Source organism: Podarcis melisellensis (assembly GCF_964234715.1).
Source record: "Podarcis melisellensis genome assembly, chromosome: 6".
NCBI lineage: Eukaryota > Metazoa > Chordata > Lepidosauria > Squamata > Lacertidae > Podarcis > Podarcis melisellensis.
In genome coordinates, this window is record NC_138538.1 from 32,662,867 (window position 1) to 32,680,428 (window position 17,562).

Genomic DNA, 17,562 nt, shown 5'->3' on the forward strand with positions numbered 1-17,562 from the left:
ATCCAAGTAGGTGCAAGGCATTTTTTATACATGCAGGCAGAATATTGCACTGTTGCATTTTGAAGTAGGATTTCTGGAATTTTCAAGAAAGCTGAAGAGAGGTATGAGCCAATAGAATATCAGTCCCATGACTGAAACTGGGACATAAGTGTATCTGGTCTCAAGAAAGGTGTGTTGAGAATACGGGAAGGTGCACCACTCCTGCCTTTCTTTACATAAAAATCCTTTTTTTGTGCTACAATTTTAATTACCAGAATGACCTGGGAGAAACACTTGCTTGAGTCAGAAACCCAAAGTATAAAGTGTGAGGCAACTAAGAGCTAAAAGCTTGCTCTGCTACAGGGATCATAGCAGGTCAAAAGCTAAACAAGGTGGAATGTGCTATGCTTCACTGAGGTTTTCGTTTGGTGAAATTCTAAGTTTATGTTCTGGCAAGTGCAACTTACAGCTTCTGTTCTTGTCAAGCGCTTTTGGCCTGAGAGCATTTTAAGGCCAACTGAAAATTTTAACAGATTTTTCTATCTCTGAGTGTCTTAACTTTCTTATCTCAGTGGTGGGGAACCTCCTCTACATGGGTCTTATTAGGTCAACCAGACCTCCCTGTTTGGCCTGTGAGTGAGGAGCAGGTAAAGATGCGGTTGGGCCTAATAGGGTGTTGTATCTGCAAAGTTTCATGCACTGCTCTTTGCAAACCTCACAATCATTGAGGCTTCAAAGCATCCTGAAGAAGTCTATACAAGTCTTGATGATCAGCCGATTGCCAAGAATTCAAAGCATCAAACATGTCATACTGGTGCCTATGTGTTTTAATTTCAAACTGCATGGCTGAGTGAAAGCAGGTCACCTGATGTGGTGTCACCCTCCTGCTAAACCTGTCCTGCAGGGGCAGGAGACATAAGGATCTGGCCTGACTGGATCCAGTTCCCAGCCCTGATCTATCTGCTTTGGAAAGTTCAGTGTAGCTTCACTTTTATAGGATCCCCAACAGCCCTGCTACTTGTGTTCCAACTTGTGCTGCAGATTCTGTTGGAAGAGGGTGATTTAGTTATCAGAGAAGAGTAATTCTTTAGCTTTTCAACTGAGGCCACCAGCAAGATGCCGCCTACTGCCCAATGTGATAATTCTAGGAACGTGTCTGAAACATTTCATTACAACATTGCACATTCTCAATCATAACTCTCTTCTAAATGTGGCTGAATTCCCGTGTTGACTTGATATCAGTGGAACAGGGCTCCTGATTTAGATGCGGGTGACTCCATTACTTGGGAATATAGGCAGGGTAAATGTATGCAAAGCCAGTGGAGTTTGTGTGGATAAAGAGACCAGCATACAGATGGGATATTGGTTCAGGTGCAAAAGTGTCTTGTTTTTAAGGTTAGGACTGCAGGTTAGGGCTTAAAGTGGTCCTTAAAGACCCATTAGTTTAGAAGTAACTCTTCTTAGGAGATTATCATGTTGCTTGTTTGTTTTGGTGCTGAAATAGTTCTTAGCTATTTTTATTTATTTGAAAGTTGATCTCTGGACTCTCTGGTACTTGCATCAATGCTGCTGTTTACATTAGTATTCTTAGTGCCCCTTATGGTGTGTTAGGATTAGATTCAAACAATGTTGGAAGGCTCTTTGTGAGGATTTGGCCTTAAAGGCAGCCTAAAAAATATCATAAATAAGTGAACACTATTCCCCATTTCTGTAGCAAGTATGTGTATTGAAAAACAGAACTGAGCTGGAGCAAGCAACAGCCAAGCATTCAAACATTTCTTGCAAAGGGCATTTAAAACCTCCTATCATTTGGCTAAGAGACCTTTAGGGCTTACCAAGCCAAATGCAATCCACCAGTCATGTTTTGTGGCCTGCAAGCACCAGGCATGCAGTAAAGCCACAGGGCTGTGCTGCAGTGGCCTGGTGGATTAAAGGTGGGCAGTCTTGCCTTTCTGGTGGTCATTTTATGGCTGGATGGAGGCCTGCAGGCAGCCCTTGGCCTCTGCAAGTGATCAGTTTAGATCTCCGGTGAGAACAATCTGTGGTCTGGTCTCAGGGCAGGGGGGAGATAGAGAGGTGGGGCAGGGCTGAAAGACAGTACAAGTTTGATACGTGCATGCAGGAACCGAGTTGGGAGAAGTAGACAACGCTGCTACTTTAGTAGGCACCTTATGGTGTGTTTAGAGACAGCAACTCTGGGAACATGAACATGAAGATTGTGGGTTGGATTTGCAGTAGATGCACCTTTACTTCCTTTCCAAGCAAACATGCTACGTGCCTCAAAAATCACTCCCCCACCCTCTGCTTTGAACTTCAACACAATCTAGACAGAGATGACTTTGCCCAGTTTACCTTATTGCGATGCTCCATGGGCCTTTATTCTTAATTTGGTCCCCATTCCCCCCCAGGTTCTCCATTAAACAAATGGCTATGCCACCATGATTCTGTTTTATGGTCCTAGAACCTGAACATGTCTTAGACTGTGTAAATTCCAACACTAAGCGTGTGCTGTGATGGTTCTTTTTTCCTTTCCCATAAGGGAAACTGAACTTGTAGGTGCCAAGAGCTGGGGCATTCTTGGCTTGCTTAGGAGCCCTGTTGACTTGCATTCCCTGTATTAGAGTTTACTAGGCACAGTGGTCTGTAGAGATCATGCTACCTTTGCATGCATACTGGGCCCTAATCTATTTATTCACTTATTTAGATATTCATATCGGGGTGGTGTAATAAATTAGGAATAAATTAGGAAAACACTAAAAGCAGTTGATACAAATGGACCTTTTGGGTTTCCTTTTCCTTATTTGTTTACATAACACAGAAGTGATGGACCAAAATGACACAGGTGCTGTTTAAAAATAGTTTCCTGGGAGTGATGTAGGAACTACTGCAGAAGTGGTGGCTACCATGTGGCTCCACAGCATCTGTAGAGGGTATCTTGGTGTAGATTCTGAAGGCAGCATCTAGAAAGTGGGAGGCAGTAATTCTTAGTTCAAGGGCAAGCAGTAGTCAGTGTGCCTTTTTGGTGGAGGAGAGATGTGGGGAGATACGATTTGCAGTTGGAGTAGGATATGATGACCCAGTGGTTTGACTTAACATGCTTACTATTAATATTATTATTAATTACCCACCCTTCACCCTAAGTCCAGGGTGGAACACAACAATTTAAAATACAATATTAAAAATAGTTTAAAATAAATTAGTCACAAGTATAGGGTGGGTCCTATACACACACACACACACACACACACACACACACACACACACACACATATCTCCCCAGGGTAAACAGATTTAGAAGGCACCAGATAAACCTATGGGGGAGGGAGAATTCCACAATGACACACACACACACACACACACACACACACACACACACACTTATTTGACCTTGTTTGGCCATAATATTACTGGTCCAACAAACTGTGGTCTGTTGGTGCATAAATGAGCACCAAATTTCAGGGTTCCCCATTTCCCTCCTTTGTTTCTGCTCCACACACACACACATACACACACACACAAAAAAAAACCACATTTGTTAAATCAGAGTTTCCCCCTTGACATCTGTACCAGCTGACTTAAGTGCACTCCACAAACCAGCACCAGCTGACTTAAGTGCACTTTACAAGCCACATTTGTAAACCACAATCTGAAACTGTACAGTCCCATGGGATTCAGGGAGAGTGTGAGGAAACCTTTTAATGGGGTCTGCCCTAATACCACGAAGCAGCAAGAATCAGGAAAACTTCTGTGACTGTATTTATTTGTGAACAACAGATCAACAACTCAGCATGGCAGCTGGGACAAGCCTATGGTTCCCACTGAGATGTGGAGGAAGCCAGAGAGGGGAGTTTCTTAAAGAGACAGGCCACACACACTACAGAAACTTGCTTGAACTTGTTGCTTGTTCCTGCTCTAACAATCCATAGTTTGTTGCACCAGGGACATAAAGCAAACCAAATAATCCCAGATATCTTAAAAATGAACAGACTTATTTTGGCATAAGCCTTCATGTACCAGCACCTGCTTGATTTAGATACATGAAGTGTTGTCTGCATGAACGTGTGTGTGTGTTTATGCATTTGACAAAATGAGCCCTAGATCATGAAACTTTATTCTGCAATGAATTTGTTAACAAGATCATATTGTAAGTGAACTCTTGGTAAAGGAGGATAAAAGAGACCAACCAAATAATATATAAGTGTTGGTAATTGCCCTAGTTATTTCCCTACATTGCTGTCATTTCTTAGCAGTTTGTAAGATTGTGGGCCTGGAGTGCCATTACAAACATGTTTAATGGAACAGAAGTTCCTGGTAAGAACACTGCATTTTACTTGTCTGTAAGGCCATTTTGGAACACTCAGAATGGGTATAAATTTATACTTGGAAGGTTTCCTATGCAAGCCCCATTAAAATTAATGTATTTGCATTTTTCATGGGTCCTCTCTCCTTCTTTGGGGCTCTCTCAGAATTCATTTATAGTGAATGGCACCCAGTGCTGCGTATGACATGATCACTTTCCTTCAACCTTATCTAGGGCTTATAAAGAGTGCCTTGATAAAAACAACTTAAAAGAAGAAGGGAAAAGGAGAGCCGTGCATGGAGAATGAGACTGAACTAATTCTTGTTTGAAGACAATGCTATTCATAAAAATGAGAGACAGTTGAGCTTTCATAATCAAAAAAGAGAGTTGTCTTCTAATTTTATTTTCATATACTGAATTAGCACTATGCCCAACTGACAGTGTTTGTAGTGTGCCTGCCAATTAAGTTTCTAGCTTTGTCCAGCTATACAGATTTCCATATCTACATGAATTGTATTTCCAAATGTGATCTCGTGAGACATCGTAAACAGATACTCTGCAGGAAGTCCACAAAAGAATATCTTCCCTGATGCTCATTCTGCAATTTGGTAACAAAGGGAAGGAGTATGTCAAACATAATTTGCTTGTTTGCTTGCCAAGGGCTGTGCACTCCTTGCATGTGCGTCTTGGATTTTTACCTAGCAATTTGTTTCCACTCACTCTCTGACATGTATTCTGGCAGTGAAGTTACTGGAGTCGACTCAGGTTGGTAACTGAGATGACTGTTCTGCTCCACTCATTCAAACACATGCAACATGTATTCTATAGATAGATAGATGATAGATAGATAACTGAAAAAAGAAAGTTAAAAATTTTGCATTTCAAGAAATAAATTATTACTCAAATACATAATATATATTTAATAAATGTATTGCTCTTATTCACACCCTGCTTCCATTTAGACATTTCCAGTTTAATAATCTTTATATCTTATGACATCCTTATATCTTAAGACATTCTCACAGAAGCATGAAGTCAAATCTCTTGAAGTCAAATTGTCTTTCAGTATTATTCACTACAGAACTCCAACCGACATACACAAGACAGCACATTTTTGAAAAGATCTTTGCAAGGAACCCCAACATTTTAATATGCATGATCTGCACGTCAAACCAGTTTGTGCTCTGCCCCACCATACTCACGTCTGTATTTCTGATTCCACAAGTCAGCCTGATAAATCAAAAAGGAGGAGGGAGACTGGGCCTCACTGTCAATTACCCGTTAGTAGCAAGTGTTATGAGCACATGCCATTTATTATACATTGAAACAGTCATGTGGATTATGGGGGAAACCAAGGCTTGAAGGGGTGGCTTGCATAAATTTCCAATTCTGTTGCTTACCCTGGTGACAAATTTCCTGCTATTTCTTTATTTTCTTGATAAAGGGGCAACCAGGCTTAAAAAGGAGTCTTATGTTGCCTGAGCCTTGGTGCTTGTGCAGAGTGCATGGGATGGGATGGGGTGTAACCTGTTGTAGGCATTTGGCTAGCACTGCTGTCAAGCTTCATTTGTTAAAGAAGTAAGCTAATAATTAACACATGACAGTGGATCCTTCACAGCTTTATGAAACATCAAGACAAGTGGCAAACCAGTTGGAGCTGGAAAGAGGCACTTTAAGCCATCCAAGTCACCTGAGCCTCCAACTGACAGTGTCAAATCCAGTAGCACCCCAGGCTGTGGACCAACTCCTTCCAGGGGAGTGCAGTTCTCTCCAGGACAGACCATCTTCCCACCTCCCAGACTTGAGAGTTTGGGATGTATGGCACCTCTGTCTTTTCAGGATTCGGCTTCAGTTTATTGGCCCACACCCAGCCCATCACTGCTTATTTATAACATTTGTGTGGGAATCACTTCTTCCTTCCTTCTGTACCAGCCATATTTCAACATCTTTCAAAGAGCTTATTTGAACCACCAAGGGCTGCAGCATGTCCGTGGGTCCCCCCCCCCAAATTGTTTTTAGATCTTCTGCTTTTAAATCTGCTGCCAAGAGTGGAAGGAATTCCTCTTCTAAGGTAGAGGGGAAAGGGGGGGACACACCTTGCTGTTTATAAGGCCCTGGTGTGGATGAAGACTTAGGCCTTTTAGGATCTGCAGAGTCACGGCTCATTAGCAGCACCAGTGAGGTTGTAAATGCCTTCACTAGGGTTCAGGAGGATTTAGAAGGTCTCTCCATTAGGCACTGTGACACACTGCTTGAAGCGTAGCTAAGGTAGGGAGTTCATCACGGCTTGTCTGGTCCAGTAGTCATCTTGTTAGGAAGTCTTGCTGGCCATCTCTTTTTCTTAAGCAGATTACTAGTTATTACTAGCTCAGAATGGTTACTGTATTATAGGTACCACTCTGGTGGGAAGGTAAACGGCGTTTCCGTGCGCTGCTCTGGTTCTCCAGAAGCAGCTTAGTCATGCTGGCCATATGACCCGGAAGCTGTATTCTTAATGCGAGCCCAAATTAGTGGGAGGCTGTGGTTTTGAAAGAGAGACAGAGAGTGACAGCCAGAGAAGTTTGAGTAGAAGACTGAAAGGATATTGGGGTGGTCTCATGTAGGGGACGTGGGTGGCGCCGTGGTCTAAACCACAGAGCCTAGGGCTTGCCGATCAGAAGATCGGCAGTTCGAATCCCTGTGATGGGGTGAGCTCCCGTTGTTCAGTCCCAGATCCTGCCCACCTAGCAGTTCAAAAGCATGTCAAGTGGAAGTAGATAAATAGGTACCACTCCGGTGGGAAGGTAAACGGCGTTTCCGTGCGCTGCTCTGGTTCTCCAGAAGCAGCTTAGTCATGCTGGCCATATGACCCAGAAGCTGTCTGCGGACAAACGCCGGCTCCCTCGGCCTATAGAGCAAGATAAGAGCCGCAACCCCAGAGTCGCCCACAACTGGACCTAATGGTCAGGGGTACCTTTTCCTTTTACATGTAGGGTAGCAGAACTGCTGCATGCTAGGAACGCTCGTGCTGTTTTCCTCCACCTGTGCTCTACTTGTATGTCTGCAAATGAACCAAATCATACAAAAACACCATAGCTCTCTCTTCTCCAAAGGAAGTCAGACCCTAATGAATGCTGCCCTTGGAATTCTCACTCCTCAAGAAGTGGGAAGCCTGCACACTGCAGATATCCATAGATTGGATCATCTCAAAGCTATAATACTTGTGAAGGATTGTTTGTTCTATTTGTTTGTTTAGCATTTTTAATCTTCTGTTTCAGACCTATGTTTAATTCTGTGGGATGTGGAGAAGAACTTGACATTTGCTTTCTAAATGAAACCAACAGCAGTGCCAATAAGGTTAATTTTTCTCCAATTTCTCTAATTTTCTCCCCCTGACACAAACCAAGGATATAAACATCCTAGACTGTGGTGCCACTGATCCCATCTTCCAAACTTACTTATTTCTTCATTGAGGGAGATTTGGGGAAGTTCAGTATCTTGGCAATTTTTAAATGGCCCATTTTATTTCTCCCCCAAGTTATTAATGGTTTTGCTGTCCTTTTCTTCTGAGGCAAATACATAAAAGCCCTTCTCATTTCTCCTTAATGCAACGACAGGCACTGTTAATTCATTCACCATGCTTGCTGCACTTATCTATTCCTTACAACCCTCTGACACTGCACTTTCCTCCTGAGTGCCCTACATTTTTTTGCAATTTTGAATTTAGCTATTTGGAGAACACTTGCAGGAATTTGGACTTGCTGCTGTTTCTAGGCAGAGTTCAGTGGCTGCAGAGGTATGTAGAAAGCCCCATGCAGCCAATGCAACCATTTAATGGTTGAAAAAGGTCAGACATCTGTGGTGATCCTTGGGGAGGTGGAGACAGGATCCAGAATCCTGTCACAGCAATACCTTGATTAGAACCAACCAAAAACTGACAAAAGAGCAAATTCTCCATCAGGGTGGATGTTAAGCAAACCACGGAGTAGGGAACAAACCGTAGAAGATTTTACAATCTCCAGTCGTAAATCATGAGGGTGGTCCAGCACGTTTTCTTATGTGTGTGCTAGTTAGCAGAGTAGCAATCGCACAGCATCATGTCTAAGGATCAAGTTGTGCATAGACGATGGCAATAAATCACTCATGGAAGCAATGAAACTCAGTCAAGCATTGTTTACTTGAAAGGCAATAAACAGTCATGTTGGTAGAAGACTATTTACAACTTTGCTACCACACAGATAGCAAGGCACACTTCAACCCTACATGTTGCCTGTATAAAGCTCAGGCCTGACTGCAGAGACGGAGCTTGCAGTCTCTCCCCTGTAAGAATTGCGCATGTCCATAGTTAAAAGCTCCACAGCTATTTGTTTAGTCTACAACCACAAACCCCTGTGTTGCAAAATGTGACTATCTACAAAAATGCAAACGTAACATGCTGGCTAATAACTGTTCGTAAATATATAATCGGTATGATGTCATTCAAAATATACTAATAAGTCACTTCAGCGTTCCTCGCTATTCATTGGTTGTTTGAGTCTTTGCTTGACTTTGTTGTTATACATATAACAACTTGCAGTTACTTGTATATTTTGTGAGATGTGGTATATGATATATATTATTTTGAAGTGGCTTTGTTTAGTCTACAGCAGCCTATAATCTTGCACTGTGATGCTTTGAGAATCTTCAAGAATCTTCTCTCAGTTTCTGGAAATGAATGACTCTCACACACTTATTCTGACGCAAACTGGCATGCTGTTAAGGCTACAGGGAATGCGGATGGTGCTGTGGTCTAAACCACTGAGCTTCTTGGGTTTGCTGATCAAAAGGTCAATGATTAGAATCTGTGCAAAGGAGTGAGCTCCCATTGCTCTGTCCCAGCTCCTGTCAACCTGGCAGTTCGAAAGCATACCAGCACAAGTAGATAAATAGGTACCGTTGTGGCGGGAAGGTAATCTGCATTTCCATGTGCTGTGGCATTCTTCACAGTGCTCCGTGAGCCACAAGCAGTTTGGTCATGCTGGCCACATGACCCAGAAAAGCTGTCTGCAGAAAAAAGCCGGCACCCTAGGCTTGAAAGTGGAGATGAGTGCTGCACTCCATAGTCAAATTTGATTGGACTTAACCATCCAGGGGTCCTTTACCTTTTTACCTTTTCCTAAACCTTTCCTCAGCCCTGGCATAGAGCTTCAACAAGCCTGAATGTGGGAAGAAGGGCTCTGAGCATTTGAAACACTCCAAAGCACTGTGTAGGACAAAGGAATTTAGAGGTAACCTTTTAAAATTTGCAACAGGAGTGGTGATTCTAAAGGCTTTGAAAAGCAAGACATATTATTTTTTTGTTGGCCAGTTCTTTTAAAATGGCCTCTTTCTGCTCTTTTAACAATAAGTTGCTAAATCAGCTCTGATTCTGAACCAAGATGGGAGACCTTAGATCCAGTTTTGTGGATCTGAAAATAAGTGCTGAACTAGATGAGATAGAGGAGTTCTATGATCACTAAAAAAAGTAAAAAAGAAGCTCTGTTAAGGTACAAATCAGTGAAGGGCTAATAGCTCCACCCTGTAGCAGCTTTAGGGGTTAGACAAGATTAAGAGTGGGGGCCATGTGGGAACGTGAAACCCTCTCCAATCCCAGCCTTGTGACTATAGCCAACTTTGACCTGCTGTCCAGTACTGAAGAAAACCATGAGGGGCGGGGAGCAGTCTGACCACAGGTCTTCCATTGTCTTGTATAATTTGATTCCAAGATGGCAACTGTATGGGTATTTTTTCCTGGACATTAAAAAGAACAGGGGACTGATTATGCAACAGCAAGCACAGGAAGTGGAGTTGGAGCACTCATGGAAGGGAATTGCCACTACAGTCCTGTCTCCTAAAGAGAATATCAACCTATTCTGTTAATTATCAATTTACTCTGGATTGGTGTTTGCATGTTTCAGTGTATAAAGTAGAACTGAGGTGGGTGGGGCTAGTTTGGGTCAATTGCCTCCAATTCATTAACCACTTTAGTAGCAAAGGTAAAAAATATGTATGGGTCTGATCCTTCCCTGCCCCAACCACGTCCAAAGAAGGACATTAGATGACTTTTATTTTAATAACACATCTTCATGTGTGTGTGTGTGTGTGTGTGTGTATGTATGTATGTATGTGTGTGTGTATATATATATATATATATATATTTGCTTTCGTAGATTTTCACGGGTACAGGAATGCAGGTTTTGGTGTCCTCGGGTGTCTTCCCGTGTAAAAGTTGGGGTGTCTAGGCGACGTTTCGACGAGGTCTCACTCGTCATCTTCAGGCTGGTGCTTTCGGCTTCTTGTTACTGGAACAGAGCAGGATCTCAGTGTTTGAGTTCCTATAAATACTGTTGAGGGGGTGTGGTGTATAGCCTCCAATGTTCTGGGCAGAGAGGAAGTTCCCAGGCTAGTGTGCCTTTTCTTCTTTTGTTCCTTAATTACTTGAGGGATATCTTGAGTGATTTCTTGAGTGATATCCTGAGTACCACTTAGGTGGGTCATTAGGTGTGGATTAGTTGCTAAAGTCTTTGTGTCTTGACCTCTTGAACTTTGTGAAGAGTTTTTCTGAGAAGATGGCTGTACTGCACTTAGTTGTGCTCTGGCTTGGCTTCGTGTATAGGGGCGAGCTGTGGTTTTGTGGCCTGTGTCAGCCAGATCTGTGTAGGGATTGCAGGGGGGTGCAGCATCCGGAGGTGCCACCATGGTTTGGCTACTGGATGGTGTCTGTAATTTATCTGTGGAGAGGGTCTGGGTTTGGGTCTGGTGTGGTTGATTGGTGATGGCGTTCTGTGTGCCTCTGGATCTGGTGTCAGTTTTTGTGAGGAGGGCTAATTTCCAGAGTAATTAAGGTAATTAATAGTAATTAAGGAACAAAAGAAGAAAAGGCACACTAGCCTGGGAACTTCCTCTCTGCCCAGAACATTGGAGGCTATACACCACACCCCCTCAACAGTATTTATAGGAACTCAAACACTGAGATCCTGCTCTGTTCCAGTAACAAGAAGCCGAAAGCACCAGCCTGAAGATGACGAGTGAGACCTCGTCGAAACGTCGCCTAGACACCCCAACTTTTACACGGGAAGACACCCGAGGACACCAAAACCTGCATATATATATATATATATATATATATATATATATATATATATATATATATATTGCTGTTTGCACAATTTAAATCAGCTGCGCAGGCTTTATATGAGTTTTGCTTTGCATTTTCCTGTTTGGCTCCACTGATCAAGGCCTTTGCTACTCTCAGCCACCTCCACAATCTGTACTTTGTTGTTGACATTTGTGTAATTTAAGAAATTTAAAAGGGCAGCTTTCCTCCTGGCATTGCTTTCCCGAATTGTGTCCAATAGCTGCTGAAGAGCATCTGTTAGCTTGTGTTGTTGTTTTTCTCCATCAGCAGATTGGGCCTGATGGATAGGTGCTCACCTCCCTCCTTTCCCTCCTCCCCTTCCATTTCTTTTATAGCCTTAAGAAGCTGTCATTTACGTTGAAGCACGATTGTTAAATAGCCCCCACCCCGTTCCTGATTGATGGAGGCTTGAAATATACCATGTTAACAATGGAGAAGAAGCAGAAAAAGGAGAGATTGACTCACTCATTGCCATGAAAAGTGGCAGATTGGCTTTTTCAGAGATGACTCTCTAACTTCACCTCCACCCCCCCTCCCTCCATCTCCTCATTCTTCGTCTTCTGTCTCCCCAACTCCCTCTGCTCTCAAATGTTAAATTATTACATGGGGGGAATAATCTATTACACTTGGTCTACAGAGGCTCTCACGTACCAGTGGCTGGCTATCGTACCGGCATTAATCAGTTAAGAGACGCCAAAGAGCAAAAATGAGATGCTTGCCCACAGGCGCTCTCATTGTTTACCAGTCAGCCATAAATATTGACTCATAAATATGCAGGCCTCGTCTTACGTGAAAAAGTGAAATGACAGGTTCAGGAGACGAGGGGATTTGTGAGCGGGACAGTCGAGATTGTGCAGCCTTTTAGGCACCAGCTAGATGTGAGGGTGGAAGGATGTGATTTGAAGTTAATTATGGCCAGGCAGGGGAAGGAAGCTGACATCCCTCTCCCCACTGTGCAAGAAATTAAAAATAGTATCAGGGATGCAGGGAAGCCTGGGCAAAGGGAGGGTATAGCGTCTTCTTCCCTCTGACTCATATTACATATTAAATTGCCACTTTATCCTGCGCAAGGAATGAATTGCATGGAAACTTGTTTCTTCTTTCTCCTCTTTTTTTTTTTAACAAAAAGAAAAATGACCGGAAAATCTGGTTTTAGTTGGGAGGACACCTTTCCGATGCCAAACATGGTGGTCGGTTATGCTCCAAACATGAGAGTAAAAAACAATTTGCAGTGGGTTTTAAAGAAACTTATTTAGCAGTCGAGAAAAAAAAATCCTTCCAGTAGCACCTTAGAGACCAATTCAGTTTGTTATTGGTATGAACTATGCATGCACACAAAAGTTCATACCAATAACAAACTTAGTTGGTCTCTAAGGTGCTACTAGAAGGAATTTTTTTAATTTTGTTTCGGCTACGGCAGACCAACACCTGTTATTTAGCAGGGTGCACCCTGCATTATCAATTTGTTCTTTGTTTCTCAGCAATAGCCTACCCCTTCTGGCATCTTGTATCTAACTGTGGCCAGGGGAAAGAGAACTCAGATTATCAAGAGGAAGAATCTGCTTTGACCTCTAATATGCATTATATTAACATTCACCACGGAATGCCCTTCAGAATGTATCCACTTCATTTTAAAGACTGTTGAGACTCTTTGAGAAACTGGCAAGATGACCACATAGCCCTGGGCTCCTTTGGAAGGAAGGGTAGAATAATTAATAATAATAATAATAATAATAATAATAATAATAATAATAATAATGTCATTTTCCTTACAAAAGTGACCCCAAACAACTTACATTAAAACAAAATAATAATAATGTAAAAAGAAAAACTCAGGTCTTGTGAGGTGAGTAAGCATGTCACATTATTTATCTAACAACATTTATATACCACTAAGTGGGGTTGTTGTTGTTGTTGCTGCTGCTGCCAGTTTTGACCTGGTCTTGCTGTTCTTAGTGTTGTTATGTATCTGACTTCACAAAGGACCATCACCTGAAGAACTGTCTGGTCCAAGTTCAGATTAAAAGTTGGGGGCAGGATCCAACTAAAGTGTCCTGACAAGAGAAGCCCAGTGCAAGAACTTCCACATGTGCTTTGGGGCTTTCCCCGTTCTCCTCTGCCCATACACCTCCTGAAATTGGCTCTGCAGGGAGATCAGGTGAACGCCCAGAATGGCATGCAAGGAGAGGGAAGGGGATTATTCCTTCTGGCAGGCTGAAATGCTTCCCCTGACAGAATGATCTCTGCAGTATCCTTCAAGTTGCCCACCGGCAGTTAGCATCTAGACAGCAGACTGAAAAGGTGCCTGATCACTCTTCCCCACAATTGTGAGGTGTACTGTAGTAATTATTTCTAAATTTGCATCTATGACTATCAATTTGCATGTATAAATCCCATGCAAATCTTTGACCTCTTTTTGGGCATTGCCCAGGTAGTCACCCTAGTTCTTGCTGTGTGTAGATACATTCACCTTTAAATTTAAAATGAATGAATACATACAGTTGGGAAATGGCCACTTTTTAAGGTTGCAAGGCTATTCTGGATAGCAGGCCCTATTGAACTTAATGGGACTTTCTTCTGAGTAAACATGCCTACAGTTGCACTGTTTAAATTCCACTCTGGCAGCAGACTTAGAGGTGAGCCCGCCAGAATCAAGTGCTGAAACTCTGATGGTCAAGTGATCAGTTCTGATGCAGTGCCAACATTGCCATGAAAGAGAATGGCACATGAAAGCAGAGAAAGTGAGGAAGATAAATTGGAACAGAAGAACATGGTCCAGGATGAAAAATACATCTGGCATTTCTGTTCATTGAGGATACACAACATTTTTGCAATGCCATTGCTAGGGTTCTGTGTTACCTGAGTTCTAATAGGCAGGAATTCCTTGCATGAGATCGCCAGTCCTTCAGCTACTGTAGCAGAGCCTGGCGTGCTTCTTTCAGGTTTGTAGTGGAGCAATAAATAGATATAAATTCCCTCCGGGAGGTTGAGGTGGGGTGAGAGAAAATATGTTCCTCCTACTGCAGTGCAGTGGATTCTTTTAATCTTTAGGGCTTCCTTTGGGGACACCTTCGGCATGCACACATGAGTCCAGTATAGGATTGTTGTATCCCAATTCTTCTCCCTCTCCCTGCTGTCCTGCCCAGAATCGGAGTGGCCTAATTTGCATGTGCAAATGGACTGCTAACTCTTCAGATCAGAAACATTAACGGGGTATTTTCTGTGACCTGCTTTTTATTTTTTTTCTTGGCATTTGGCCCAGACCTTTGGGGAAGGATAGATGGACCTGATCTCATGTCAGGAAAAAAGTGTGTTCTTGGGTTTTGCATGCTCTTTGGAATTATTATGATGCTTTCTGATGACAAAACTAGAATAAGAAATTGAGAGGTGAGTACTATTTTGACTCTGCGAAAGCCCTGTTGATCATGTACCAATCTTCGCATGCATTCCTTAAGGTTTCCATTTGTAGTCATGTTCATGCAGGATTTAAGGCACTTAGATGTGAATTGTTCTCAGTCTATTAATGATCCTTTTTGACTTCAAAACCTAAGTGCAAGTGGTAGAATTAGGACTATGCCACTAGATGCATGTTCCTCTGAGGTACTAACCACAACTAATTGTGTTCATTTTATCTAATTATAAATATGTGGCTAGTGAAGAAGATTCAGAGTTGGAACATGTTTGGCTGCTTCATTATTAAGGAGCACTTGTTTTGACATGCTTCATTAGGCATTGGGCCTTCATAAGGTTATAAGAGTGCAGTTTTAATAATCTATTTTTTAAAAAATGAGCTGAAATAAGCAAATGCTTCCATGCCTACTTCATCATATGTAAGAAGCTATTTCTCAGTGTCGTTCTTAGTACTCTGTCAAATAGTGTAGAGCAACTATCATTGTGCCTATATTTTTTCAGTGACCCTCAAGAGTAGCCAAGATGACTTGGAACCTCTTCAAGAAGAAGCCCCAACCGGAGCCCATCATAGCTGTTACCCCGGGCACTGCGGCACCCCATATCCCTACCACAACGGTGGCACCAGCAGTGTCAATGGACAACTCGACACAGCCTTCGGGCCCAGTAGAGAGCCAGGAGGATGTCTTTGCCAAGATTAAAGAAAAGTTCATGAACGAGATAAACAAGATTCCCTGTAAGTAGCTTGCATATGCTGCCCCTTTTTTGGAGACTGCAGAAATGTTCTGCTTGCTCCATCACTGCAGTTTCTAAACCTGTTTGTAGAATGCAAAGGGCTGGGCTGGGCTGGGCTGGACTGGGCTGGCACCAAGCCTGAATTCCCTCTTGACAGAAGACTACTTGTGGGCAATTAACTACTTGTGTGATAAATGACAATGATGTATACTCAGGACATCATTGTGGTACAGACCAAAGTTTTTAAGGCTTTTCAATGTTGTAGGTGCTTTGTGGGCTGAACACAAGGGTTAAAATGGGCACCTGATGTCATTGCAACATCAGGTGTTGGAGAAGTCAAGTTTGGCCCACTGGGGGTTGAGGAGATGGTGTTCTGGCCCTCAGACCAGATCCAGTTCCCCATGCTTGCTCTAGGTATTGTTGGACTGCAATTCCTATCATTCATGACCACTGACCATGTTGGCTGCAGATGACGGGAACTGGAGTCTTAACAGCATCTGGGGAACCACAAGTCAACCTTATTCAGGAACATTACTGAATGGTTTTCTGATTTAAAAAAGAGCTTTATTGAAAAATATGTGTGGTTTGCAGAAGGAAAGAGACTAAGAAAATAATTGTGTTTTTAGAAAAGAAAAAAAAGAGAGAAAATACACTCTTATATTTAATGGAAAGCATATTGATTTTTAGCCTTTAAGAAGCCACCTGGAAGGATGAGACTTATAACAAAACTGTTGACAGGAAATGTTGTATACATAGCATTTTCATAGGATAGGAATGGTCATTGCTGCATAGGGCTGCCCCTGTATTCAGGTCAGCATCTGAAAACCCATGGGCAGAAGTGCAGCAGGTAGGGATGCTGTCTTTTAAGTTATGGCATCTAAATAATGGAATGCCTGTCAGCATGCAGCAAAAGGTCGTGCATTTCAGCAAGCATTGCAAATTATTACTTTTAGTTTTATGGTTTTTTAAAAAAGAAAATTAAAAATGGAGGTGACTTTAGAAGTGGTGCTGGTGGGAACCCTTGGTGGGTTAATTACCCTTGGAATAACTAAATACATTTCCTGGGTTGTGAGTAGTGTGACCTATGCTTGCATTTCAGGCACTCAGCCATCCCAGTAAATTCCGCTATAACTGTGCAATGAGAGTGTTTTGTATTTTCAGTGCCGCCTTGGGCCCTGATTGCCATTGCTGTAGTTGCTGGGCTGCTGATCCTCACCTGTTGCTTTTGCATCTGCAAGAAATGCTGCTGCAAGAAGAAGAAGAACAAGAAGGACAAAAAGGGGATGAAAAACGCAATGAACATGAAAGACATGAAAGGCCAGGTAAAATGACACCTCCTGGGAGAGGATCGGTTATGATGCTGCAGTTAGCATGATGCAGTGAGGACTTGCTTGTGCTTTTGGCGGGATGAAAATCAGATGTACAAGCAAAGAGCTCAGTTCTTTATTATGCAGGGAGTGCATGAGAGCCCCAACCAGGTAGGGCCAGCAGTGAGATTTGAAATTGGCCCTTCATTGCTTGTAGCAGCAGCCGCCTTAAGATAAAAGATTGACCATCAAAATGCAAGCCTTGATATTAGTCAGGGTAGTTTGCAACCCAACACTAAAACCTGTCTGTGTAGAAGTAAAGCTCACAGAGTTCCTCTTTGGTAAGTAAATGCTACGAGAACTTACCTGCATCAAACAGAAGACCAGTAGCTGTTAGAGAACACTCAGGATCAAGATATCCAGCCTTTCTGGTCCATAAAAAATATACATATGCTGGCTGGTAAAAAAAAAAAAAGGAAAAAGCATTATGCTTCTCATGTGAGTATGTTTTTAATGGGCAGATCCTTAGTTATAATGTATATTCCAGCTTTTCTAGGAAGTTCCGTTGGGCAAACCCTACTGGACATGAATGGAAGCTATGCAAGACTTAGAGTAGTGGATAATATTCTGTTTAAAAGGGGGAAGTTAAGTAGATTATGGTTCTATCGGCATTATAGTATTTTGTAGTAGATTTTCCT

The 17,562-nt window shown here is 42.4% G+C and overlaps 1 protein-coding gene across 4 annotated transcripts in view; it reads left to right on the top strand.

Annotated features, from left to right (window-relative positions):
- The window catches only part of SYT2 (synaptotagmin 2), a 143,393-nt gene that overhangs the window by 110,190 nt on the left and 15,641 nt on the right, over nt 1–17,562 (top strand). For all 4 annotated transcript variants that reach the window (XM_081914438.1, XM_081914440.1, XM_081914441.1 and 1 more), the window contains 2 exons: nt 15,327–15,558; nt 16,719–16,879. In XM_081914438.1, the coding sequence (XP_081770564.1) occupies nt 15,348–15,558; nt 16,719–16,879 (372 nt within the window). In that variant the 5' untranslated portion in view covers nt 15,327–15,347. The remainder of the gene's footprint in view (nt 1–15,326; nt 15,559–16,718; nt 16,880–17,562) is intronic.